General features: G+C 41.2%; 1 protein-coding gene across 1 annotated transcript; it reads left to right on the top strand.

Annotated features, from left to right (window-relative positions):
- The first annotated feature begins 8,820 nt into the window (after positions 1 to 8,820).
- On the top strand, positions 8,821 to 9,759 carry LOC115078544 (olfactory receptor 1509-like). Its single transcript, XM_029581463.1, has one exon. It carries the CDS (start codon positions 8,821 to 8,823, stop codon positions 9,757 to 9,759), a length of 939 nt encoding a protein of 312 aa, XP_029437323.1.
- Positions 9,760 to 12,528: the final 2,769 nt, after the last annotated feature.

Raw genomic sequence — 12,528 nt, forward strand, 5'->3', positions numbered from 1 at the left:
TTCATTTCAGTGGTCACTGGGGAAGGGCCAAGAGCAGAACAACAGAAAATGGTCTCAAATAGGATTGGAAGTGAGGTAAACCTCAAGCAATTTCCAGAAGACTGTGTTCATAAGGCGTTATCTAAACAAAAATAAATGATGGGGCTGGATAGGCTATATCTGGTGATTTTAAGGGAATTTAAGAGAAGTTCTGGCAACTCTATTAGCTGACCTTATTCTACAGTTGGGAACTATCATGGAGAATTGGAGATTGGCAGATGTGGTTCCTCTACACAAACATGGAAGTAAGGAGGCTGATTAGCCTGATCTCAGTAGTGAGCAAAATAATGGAACCACTGCTAAATAAAAAGATAATTCTGTTTCTGGAATCCAATGGATTACAAGATCTAAGGCAGCACAATTTTACTCAGTGCTTAATTTGTAGACAAAAGGAAGTAGAGTTGTGGATGGAGGTGAGATGGGTGGGGCCAGGGCCAGCTATGAACTCTACATTTGCCCATATCTCAGAGAAAGCAGCTCCAACACACTCTGTTCTTCTCTCCTTCCCTAATGGGGGGGGGGGGGAGCATTAAAAAAAATCCATGGCTTTTTTCTTTTTCCTCAGGGGAACCAGAATTGATATATACTGCCAGCCCTACTTCTGCTTTCTCAGGGCCCAGAAGGAAAGGTGACAGAATGCCATTGTGAGTTGTTCTGCCAGAAATTAAGCTCTCAGTAATGGACACAAAAGGGGTTGTGCCAGATCTGCATTACAGGCTGTGTTCCCTCACAAATTAAGCCCTGGTTTTACTAAAAGTAGATTTTATCAGATTGATCTTACTTTAACTGGGAGACCAGAAGCTGGATCAAGGAGAATGCTAGATATAAGGTACTTGGTTTTCAGTTATGTCTTTGACATAGTTCCTCATAGGTGACTTATAAACAAACTTACCCCCTCATTTATCAAAATGCATTAAGGCGTTTTCGCATGCGTTAAGGGCTTATCGCATGCGAAAAGCCCCGTTAATGCATGTGATAAGCCCTTAATGCATGCGATAGCATCATATCGTATGGTGCGATGCAAATCCGAAAAAGAGGCGGAGTTAGGGGCGGGAGTGGGCTGTGTTTACCGTTTTGCGAAGCCCTATCGCATGGCTTTTATGCCGATTTTAGCTACAACTTTTTCAGGAGTGTTAAGCCGTGCGATAGCTTGCATTACGGCTGATCGCCCATTGCGATGTGGTTCGCTGATGCCAGTTTTGGTAGTTTGAAGCTCCCAGAGCATCCACCTATCTATCAGAGACCTCAGGGAAATGCCCTTGCCCTAGATAGGTATTTATATCTCTATGCAAGGCCCACCTAGTAACTCGAGGTGAGGTTTAGATATTAGTGTAGGGGTTAAGGGCCACTTTGACATTCAAAGTGAGACATACGAACAGAACAGTGCTCTCTTGTGAAGATTTGATGATCTTCAGAGTGAGGAAACTCACCCAAAGATGAGATTTGTGCAATGTTCTCTCAACCTAGCTTCATGTTACCCAGGTAGAGAGTCCATCAAGCTAGGTTGAGAGAGCATTGCACAAATCTCATCTTTGAGTGAGTTTCCTCACTCCGAAGGCCATCAAATCTTCACAAGAGAGCACTGTTCTGTTCGTACGTCTCACTTTGAATGTCAAAGTGGCCCCTAACCCCCTACACTAATACCTAAACCTCACCTTGAGTTACTAGGTGGGCCTCCCATAGAGATATAAATACTTATCTAGGGCAAGGGCATTATGGCTAGTCTCTCTCTCTCCCTCTCCCTGGTCCTCCCAGTGGTTGTATGTAGGAAATACCACAGTAACTTAGCTCTTCACATAGGTATTATTGCAATAAGCTCCCTATCACCATAAAACACACCCCTTTTCCCATCACATGCAATATTTACTGCATTTTGATAAATCCAGGCCTTAGTAAGATCCCTAGGGGTTAGAAACTTGAGTTGAAGGCAACAAAGTGTTGTAGTAAATGGAGTTCATTCTGATTGAACTAGTCCAGAGGGTGGCTACTAAAATGGTCAGAGATCTTCATTGTAAAGCATATGAGGACACATTTAAAGATCTATACATGTATGCCATAAAGGAAACACAGGAGAGGGAGACATGATAGAGACATTTAAATACCTTTGTGGGTGTCAAAGTATCAGAAGTAGGGCACTTTCAACAGAAAGGAGACTTTGGAATGAGGGGTCATGGGATGAATATGAAAGTGGTTAGATGAGAATGAGCTAAGGAAATATTTTTTTTTACAGAAAGTAGTGGATGCATGTAACTGCCTCCCTATGGAAATGGTAGAGACAATGATAGTATCTGAATTCATGGAAGCATAGGACAAGCACAGGAGATTTCTGAAGGAGTGATAGGGATTGTAGAGCTGAACAGTTGGGTGAATGGCAGACCAGATGGCCATATTCCATCATGATTTTTGGTTTTACAATGTGAATATTAAAAAAAAAAAATTGCAAACACTAGTTTGGGTACCAACAGAACAGATTTATTTCTTGTAATATATGTTACTGTTGACTTTATACCAATTTTACAGCATCTAAATCCTCTAATTTCTAAGGTATATCATGGCAATGTCTTATTTGAACATTGTCAGTACAATTTCAATAGTGTATTTGATCAACAATAGAACTAATTTCACTCTCCCAAGTAGCTACAGCCAAATATCCATATCAGGTTGAAAAGATGAAGTAAACCTCACTTGAACCAATTTGGAAAACTTAGTACTATCAATATGACCCCTAGTTAAAGCAGGCTCCACAGCAACACATTGCTTTATTTTAGGGGAGAGCAAAAGATCAAAACTAAATAAAAAATTATCCAGCCAAGGGACTTCTTTGACTGCCAAATGCTCCAAGCAATATGCTAACATGGAATTATTAACAAACATCAAATCAAGGGTATGGCCCTGTCTATGAGTAACTTGATTTATCACTTGGTACCAATCTAAAGAGGCTAAAATATCAAGAAATATTGTGCAATGAGGAGGAGGAGGATTTAAATCAATATGTAAATTAAAGTCACCAACAATAATCATCTGGTTAAGATTGTACTTAGAAATAATTAGCTGTTAAAAAAAAAGTGTAGGATTCTGCTGCGACATCTTCAGTGGACAGTAAATTAAAGTAAAAAAAAAAGTCAGAATGAAAAACAAGCAACTTATATGCAGAGTCACTGCTCAGATTCTCAGATTCAGTTAGCAATGCCATTGACTCTTGTAAATAACCAGTAAGCCATGACCACAGCCTTTCCTTCTTGGTTGAGATACAACTAAATAATCTGGAGGGTAGACAATTTAAAAACACAAAATCAGAGTCTAAAAGCCAGCTTTCTGTGGTAAAGAAAAGCATCTTGTTTGTTTTTTTTTATCAACTGCCTGAGCATTAATTAACATTATAATTATAGTTGGAAAACCTCAAAACCTTGACCAACACAAGAAACCAGAGCTATGTAAGATGGTCGTCTATAACTCCATTTGTAATGTGACCTAACAAGATCACCATACCTGCCTTGCTGAAATATAACTGGAGTCAAAAATAAAGATTCTTCAGTGCTGGGAGCTACAGAATCACATGGAGCAGGAGTTAGAATGTCACTCACACCACTCATTCAGGTCGATACAGTAAGAATCGCGGGAGAGCAGGCACTCCGTGTTGAGTGCTCACTCTCCTGACACATGCCCAGCCACCTTTCCTGGGAACCTGATTCTTTATTCAAATGAGGGGTTGTGCTAATAAGGAGGTGCTAGGGACAATAGCGAATCCCTAGTGCCTTCTTATTAGCATAGAGGTGGCTGTTGGTGGGTTCCAACAACCGACACTCAATTTTACTAGCATTGGTTTCTGAACCCGTTGGGCAGGCGTTAATTTCTGAGTGTAAAATGTGCAGCTTGGCCGCACATTTTACTTTCAGTATCCCAGGGACTAAATAATAGCCTCATCAACATGCATTTGCATGTGATGAGTGCTATTAGGTTTTTGGGGTTTTTTTGGGAAGGGGGTTACTAAACTCCTTACAGTATAAGGAGTAATAGATGGGCATTGAAAACGCCAGCTAATCACGTGCTAAACAGTGCACTCGGCCAAGGACACCGTACTGTGTTAGCCTGATTGTGCTTTATGTATGCAATGTCTATAGCATTGACCACTGGCTCTTGATTCCCTTAACCCCCACATAGATGGCATCAGCAGGGGTGGGGTCAGGACTTCAGCCTGCTGTCAACTGAGCCGAAGGGATAATTGTTTGGAACTCAATACAGTGTCTCTCAGTTGGGTTGGAGATGGTATGTGCCCATATTGATTGGAAGGATACAGAGAATCGATCAGAGCAGGTCTGGCTGTGACATCGACCTCCAGCTCTTAACCTCCACCCCACCCAGCATGGAAGATATCAGTGAGGGGTGGGACTTCAGTCTCCGGTCAGTTGATCTGGCAGGATAGTTGTTAGGAGCTCAGTGCAGTGAGAACACATCCCGGTTGACCGGAGACATGCATAACTTAACATGTGTGGAGTGATGGCATCCTGTGGACATCACATAACAGAGATTCTCTCTTTACTCCTGAAAACTTCTGTGCAGGGGAATCATTTGGTCTTCAAAGGTCATGCACATCTTTACATAATTCTTAGATAACTATAATAAATTATCTCAAAATGGATAAAGAATTCACTTTACTCTTTTGGATTTTGTTTTCCCACTAGAATTTCCATCTGAACTTGCTCTTGCCTTATCTATAATGTGAAAAAATAAAATTGAGACTGAAATAGTGCAGAAGAATATAAATTCTTCCCGATTCTAAATTTTATGATTTGAGAAACTTCCTGGAAAAAATCAGTCTCCGGAAGTCTTTCTGTTCTTGTAGTTACAGTTTTACAGATATTACCTTGAAAGTGAATTCTCCATGTACAATCACAAAAACTCTGTCTTCCACTGCAGAATAACTTCTGGTTCTCTAACTAGTCTCAGAAGTAATAACTTTTTCCAACATCATAATTCCCTGCATAGTTCTCTCTCTTCACCTCAGTGTAGGTGAGTGATAATAACCGAAAGAAGCTCGGAGCTCTCTCTGGTGCTATTTGAAATCGCAAGACGAGAAGCATTAACACTATTTCCCAAAGAGCTTCTTTGCAAGTTGAAGATGGAAAGGTGGCCTCCGAGATTAATTATGATTTATTTTAATTTCTTCTTTATGTATCTCCCGGGGCTTGCTCTCGCTGCTGACAAGGTTAGCCAGAGTGTAGTACTTCAATCAAGCAAGATCAAAGACTATTGTAGCCCCAATTTGGTTTTTCCCTACAATAATGTAAGCAGGCTACCTGCAACACAACTAGTGATCTCTTTTTGATATCTTAAAAGGATAAAGCTTATCCTTCACTGAAAATAAGACAGTTGGAGCCAGTACTACCAGGTCACACCAGGTTGCCAACCTAGACCTTTATAGTACATGTGAAGAGAAAGTGCCATCCGACGGTGAAGAACCTGGCCCAAACCAGGCCTTTTCAGAAAACCAGACCGATGTACAAATAAAAACGTTTTTATACTGTCTCCTCAGGAAAAAAAAACCCTCCTAAGCAGCTTCAAACATAAAATTGCAATACAATTTTAGATAAGTCAGTTAATATAAATGCAGCATGGACAATTTATCAGCTCATACAGGCAGCACACAGACACAATTAAAGCATGAATGCAGCCCAGAGAGCTAAAGAGTAGATATCTAGAGCCCTGATCTCTGTAAAAGCGTGGATGACTGAAGAGCAGATCTGCTTCAGAACCCCAGGTAGACATCGCAATGCTAGATAGGAATGGTAGTTTTAGAACAGCCCACATCACACTAAAGTCTGCAGGCAGAAAGGATATGCCGATTTTATCTTGAATTTTCATAGTGGACTTATGTGCATAAGTCCACTTTGAAAATTAGTGGGAATGCTGAGAACTCTCTGCAGCATCATGCACACATTGTATTTACAGCTGCTCGGAAGCAGGTATAAATGTGCAGGTAGACTCACGGGTATACCTTTAATAATCAAAAGAATTTGGGTAAATGGTATCCCTGCCAGTACTCCACGTGTAGTGCACATAAAATAAAATATTCATGCTAAAAGTGCTTTCCATCATTCAAGATTTTATGTTAGACGTAAATATGCAATTCAGCTCACATGGGGGGAATACTTTAATTTACCAGAGGTGTCCTCTGTGCAATATATGGTTTCATATCAGTACAAGTAGAGAAAAATGTTTAAATATTGCCTACAACTAATGCATACTTGAAACTCAAAAGAAGCTCCCTGAGTAGGAAGGAAAAGTAAAATGATGCTATTTTACTGCAATGTTGCCAAAGTGCGACATGACATAAGGCATCAATGACATCACGACTTCATGACGTGGCGCTCTGCATGTCACATGCATGGAAGTGTAACCTAATAGCAACTTTGGACAATTGATCACAATTATCATTGGATTTTCACGCTCAGATATGTGACTGGTGACTGAGTGGATGACAAAGAGGTTGCCTCATTCTGCTCTCTTTCTTCAGAGACAGACTTTGGAGGATCTCTAGTGATTTCAGTCTCAGGAGTTCTGAAAGAGTTTAAATAATTCTGCTTGCTACTTCTTTGGGGTTAGGGAAGAGAGCAAGCTTGCAAAGCTTCTGTCTGAGTTACCTGTTATAAATCAGAATATTCCTTAGTAAATTAGATTCCTTGCATATTTTGTAGACCTATGACTACTGAAAGGAGTACATCGCCATTACAGTGCAGAGAGACAGAGAAACAGCAATTAGCTTCCACTGAAGAGGACCTCTCTCTAAATCACTTATTACAGGTGAGGGGCATCCATCCTTCTGACTGTAGGTTAATCTGTCTTTCCATCCATCGATGCTAATTACCTACATTATTATGCCATATCCATTGGGGTAAGGGTTTTACGTAGATTCCAACATCTGGTTTGTCAAGCTAATGAACAATTGAGGTGAACCCAGTTTCAAAAAATGTTTCACTTGCAGAAAAACCCAGGGATAGACTGAAAGAAGTTGGACATCGATAGAGGGTAAGGTGCCATTTAAAGATTGTACTATGGCTTACAACATGTATCTACATCCTTTTCTTATAGCATCTGTAACTTATATAACATATGTACTTACAGAATCTGTGATCTATATTTAGTCTATAATTTCCATCTATAACGTCTACCTATAAGATCTATTTGTCTCCATAGTATATCAATCACTTATCTAGTTAACCCTCTCTTCACTTCATATCAGTGACATCAACTGATGTTATCACTGTTTCATTTACAAGGATACCTGGGGAACATAAGGGATTCTCTGCAAGGTAAGAATAATGCACTATGTTCCCTACTCACAAGACTACACTATCCACGACAGATCATCTCTCTCTCTCTGCCTGTCTCCAGTAGTAACCTATTGTATTGGTGCATATTTCCATCCCTTAAGGACATTCCATGTCACTTTTGCTATATTTTCCTTAGATACATTATGGTCATGTGGAGATTTAAAATCAGCAAACAACAATGGAGCTTCTCATCTGCTGCTCTCTTCTTTAGAAAAGAAATATGAACACACAGGGGAAATTTAATGACAACTTATCAAAAGATCATGATCTTTTTACCTCTGGAGGTGATCTTTTTACCTCTGGAGTACCCAACAAAACATGGGGAGGGGGTGGACTCCTCTCAGGGAAAGATGTGCTGAAATCCTGGCTCATTTTGCCATCATGACCGTAACACTGAAGGAGTTGTTAATAATGTCAAGTTTATGGAAGAAACTAGAATTGCTGGGGATGATGATGATGCGGTAAGATTGTAGGGAAAAGCACTGATGGGGGGACTCGAGCTGGTCTAAGAAGTTGGATTGTGAACTCATTTTATTCTCACTACTGTACAACTGGTTACAGACGCATGGGGATTTGTCATCTTCCCCTGCCTTTACCGTATACAGAAAGCTGGCAGGTAATGGAGAAAAGTTAAACTCAGACCCGGGTCTCCTTTCTGATTATCAATATAACCATGTATGTATTCAGAATCACGAGTCACTTAAAAAGAAATAAAAATAGACCGTAGGGAACCATTATAAGCAATGTAAATAAATGAATGCTTGAATCTTTATGCTATTTAAAGATCATTTTTTTTGTATGAGAGGCTGCAAGGGATACTTTAATAGGCACAAGGAAGTTATAGTTGAACAGAGCACCACCAATGGTTTTAAATTGTTAAGGTTGGCAAATAACGATGTCTATAGAAATTGCTTTAGAAATCTGAAAATCTGTCTGTAACCAACTCGACCAATACCAATAGCGAAAAGTAGAATAAATTATTTTATTTGGTATTGAGCTTTGATAATTTATAATGTGAGAGAAATGAGGAAAGGCTAGTGAGAATTGACGGGAAGACATTTTAAAAAATACGATTAAATAGGAATCTGGCATAGTGAAGACAGGACAGAGAAAACATTTCTAAAATATAAGAACCATAAGAAATAGTCAAAGAATATCTGAAAGAAATCAAACATTCTGCTTGCAAAGAGACGCTGTATTATATATATTATATTTGATAACGTGACCAGGTCATCCAGGGTGCATACATAGGTTTTCAATCCCTCACTGTCCTATCCAGCTAATAGTTGGGGGCTCCAGACATGTTCACCATTGCGAACTTCTGCCAGACTAAGTTAAAATGGTTAAAATGCATTCGGTTAACCACCTGCATGGTATAGGTTCTGAATTATTGTTTTCTTTGTATGCTTTATATGTTCCTCTCCAGACAAAGTACAGTACGTTTGGTCATATGGCACAGAAGAATGGAACGAAGGTCACAGAATTCACCCTCCTGGGACTCTCTCACACTCCAGAGTTACAGATCATTTTCTTTGTGGTATTTCTCTCTCTGTACCTGCTCACCATGGCTGGGAATCTTCTCATCATGGTTACCATATATCTGGACCCTCGTCTGCACTCTCCCATGTATTTCTTCCTCAGCAACTTGTCCTTCTTAGATTTATGCTATTCAACGGTCACAGTTCCCAGGTCACTGGTTGACTTCCTCTCACACAACAAAACCATCTCTTTCAATGACTGCATTGCCCAGTTGTTCTTCTTGCACTTCTTTGCAGGAACAGAGTGCTTTCTCCTCACCCTAATGGCTTATGACCGTTATGTCGCCATCTGCAACCCTTTGCGATATACCACGGTAATGAACAAGAGTGTATGTATCCAATTGGTAGCATCTACATGGGTGGCCAGTTTTGTACATTCAATTACACAGGCCCTATTAACATTTCAGCTGCCCTTCTGTGGGCCCAATGAAATAAACCATTTTTTCTGTGATGTCCACCCATTGTCCGTATTGGCCTGCTCCAGTGTCTTCATCATCGAAGCTGTGATGGTTGCCAACAGTGGAATGATATCAGTCAGCTGTTTTGTAATTTTACTCGCCTCTTACACAGGTATCCTTTCCACTGTCTTAAGGATTCGCTCAGCCGATGGGAGGCGCAAAGCTTTCTCTACCTGTGCCTCTCACCTCACAGTGGTCACTTTGTTCTTTGGCCCTTGTGTCTTCATGTACATGCGGCCCTCCATAACCTTTCCGGCTGACAAAGTGGTCTCCGTTTTCTATACCGTCATCACCCCTTTGTTAAATCCGATCATATACACTCTGAGAAATGAAGAAGTGAAAACAGCCATAAAGAAACTGAAAGGTAGGACAGTAACTTCTCAAGGGGCATAGAAGGTGTGACATAAAAGGAAGGAAAAAATTGATTTGGACTTACTATTGCTTTAAAAAAATATCTTCTGTTATGAAGAAGTATGTGTCTTCCATTGAGCAGTAACCTACCTGGAGTCCACTGTAGGGTCTCAGCCTATTCATTGTCTCTGTATTTAGCTTCTCTTTAAAATTTCCATGAAATGGGATATTTGGCTATACTTAACCCTTATCCTGTATTGTAATTTTACAATGGTTATTATAGTGAAGGGTAACTCTGTACTCCAAAAATGTATTCATCCACAGAGAGAAGGAGATGTAAAAGGGATATTGCTCTCCTCTGTAGATATATACTGGAGTGCTGGTGACAATGTCCTAAAATTATATGGCCATGGGTATTTAGGTGAAAACCTTTTCAAAATAGCTATATTTAAGTACTTATGACCATATAATCTTAGGACATTGTAGATAGAAACATAGAAACATAGAAATGACGGCAGAAGAAGACCAAATGGCCCATCTAGTCTGCCCAGCAAGCTTCACACATATTTTCTCTCATACTTATCTGTTTCTCTTAGCTCTTGGTTCTATTTCCCTTCCACCCCCACCTTTAATGTAGAGAGCAGTGATGGAGCTGCATCCAAGTGAAATATCTAGCTTGATTCGTTAGGGGTAGTAGCCACCGCAATAAGCAAGCTGCACCCATGCTTATTTGTTTTACCCAGACTATGTTATTAGCCCTTATTGGTTGTTTTTCTTCTCCCCTGCCGTTGAAGCAGGGAGCTATGCTGGATATGCGTGACGTATAAGTCTTCTCCCATGCCGTTGAAGCAGAGAGCCATGCTGGATGTGCATTGAAAGTGAAGTATCAGGCACATTTGGTTTGGGGTAGTAACCGCCGTAACAAGCCAGCTACTCCCCGCTTTGTGAGTGCGAACCCTCTTTTCTTCTCCCCTGCCGTTGAAGCAGAGAGCTCTGCTGGATGTGTGAAGTATCAGTTTTTCTTCTCCCCTGCCGTTGAATCAGAGAACTTTGCTGTATATGCATTGAAAGTGAAGTATCAGGCTTATTTGATTTGGGGTAGTAACCGCCGTAACAAGCCAGCTACTCCCCTCTTTGTGAGTGTGAATCCTTTTTTCCACATTTCCTCTTGCTGTTGAAGCTTAGAGCGATGTTGGAGTCACCGTAAGCCTGTGTATGTTTATTTAATAAGGGTATTGACTCCAGGCAGTAGCCATCATTCTGGCGAGTCACCCACTCTTCATTGGCAGCCTCTTGACTTTATGGATCCACAGTGTTTATCCCATGCCCCTTTGAAGTCCTTCACAGTTCTGGTCTTCACCACATCCTCCGGAAGGGCATTCCAGGCATCCACCACCCTCTCCGTGAAGAAATACTTCCTGACATTGGTTCTGAATCTTTCTCCCTGGAGCTTCAAATCGTGACCCCTGGTTCTGCTGATTTTTTTCCTTCGGAAAAGGTTTGTCGTTGTCTTTTGATCATTAACACCTTTCAAGTATCTGAAAGTCTGTATCATATCACCTCTGCTCCTCCTTTCCTCCAGGGTGTACATATTTAGATTCTTCAATCTCTCCTCGTACGTCATCCGATGAAGATCCTCCACCTTCCTGGTCGCCCTTCTCTGTACCGCCTCCATCTTGTCTTTGTCTTTTTGAAGGTACGGTCTCCAGAACTGAACACAGTACTCCAGGTGAGGCCTCACCAAGGACCTGTACAAGGGAATAATCACTTCCCTTTTCTTACTCGATATTCCTCTCTCTATGCAGCCCAGCATTCTTCTGGCTTTAGCTATCGCCTTGTCGCATTGTTTCGCCGACTTCAGATCATTAGACACCATCACCCCAAGGTCCCTCTCCTGCTCTGTGCACATCAGCCTTTCCCCCCCCATCGAATACAGTTCATTCGGATTTCCACTCCCCATATGCATGACTTTGCACTTCTTGGCATTGAATCTCAGCTGCCATATCTTTGACCACTCTTCCAGTTTCCTTAGATCCCGTCTCATTCTCTCCACTCCTTCCGGCGTGTCCACTCTGTTGCAGATCTTAGTGTCATCCGCAAAAAGACAAACCTTACCTTCTATCCCGTCCGCAATGTCGCTCACAAAGATATTGAACAGGACCGGTCCCAACACCGATCCTTGCGGTACACCACTTAAAACCGCTCTCTCTTCAGAGAAGGTTCCATTTACCATCACACGTTGTCTTCTGTCCGTCAACCAATTTGCAATCCAGGTCACCACCTCGGCACTCACTCCCAAGCTTCTCGTTTTATTCACCAGTCTCCTGTGCGGAACCGTATCAAAAGCTTTGCTGAAATCCAAGTATATGATATCGAGTGCTCTTCCTCTATCCAATTCCTTGGTTACCCAGTCAAAAAGTCAATCAGATTTGTCTGACAGGATCTTCCTCTGGTGAATCCATGCTGCCTCTGGTCCATCAATTCTCCGGACTGTAGATAGTTCACTATTCTCTCTTTCAACAGTGACTCCATTACTTTTCCCACCACCGAAGTGAGGCTAACCGGTCTGTAGTTACCAGCCTCCTCTCTGTTCCCACTCTTGTGAAGAGGGACCACCACCGCTCTTCTCCAATCACTCGGCACCACTCCTGTTTCTAGGGATCTATTGAACAGGTCGCACAGCGGACCTATACTGTATACTGGATGTATACTGGATGTATACTGGAGTGTAATTGAAAAAGGACATATATGATATCTCTGTGAATTAAAAACTGCTCAGACACCAATATGACAAGCCTATTCAAACTTGAG

The sequence above is a fragment of the Rhinatrema bivittatum genome, chromosome 16 (assembly GCF_901001135.1).
Source record: "Rhinatrema bivittatum chromosome 16, aRhiBiv1.1, whole genome shotgun sequence".
Classification (NCBI taxonomy): Eukaryota; Metazoa; Chordata; class Amphibia; order Gymnophiona; family Rhinatrematidae; genus Rhinatrema; species Rhinatrema bivittatum.

Excerpts from the sequence above, each read along its gene's own strand:
- LOC115078544 (XM_029581463.1), top strand. The coding sequence starts at position 8,821 with ATGGCACAGAAGAATGGAACGAAGGTCACAGAATTCACCCTCCTGGGA.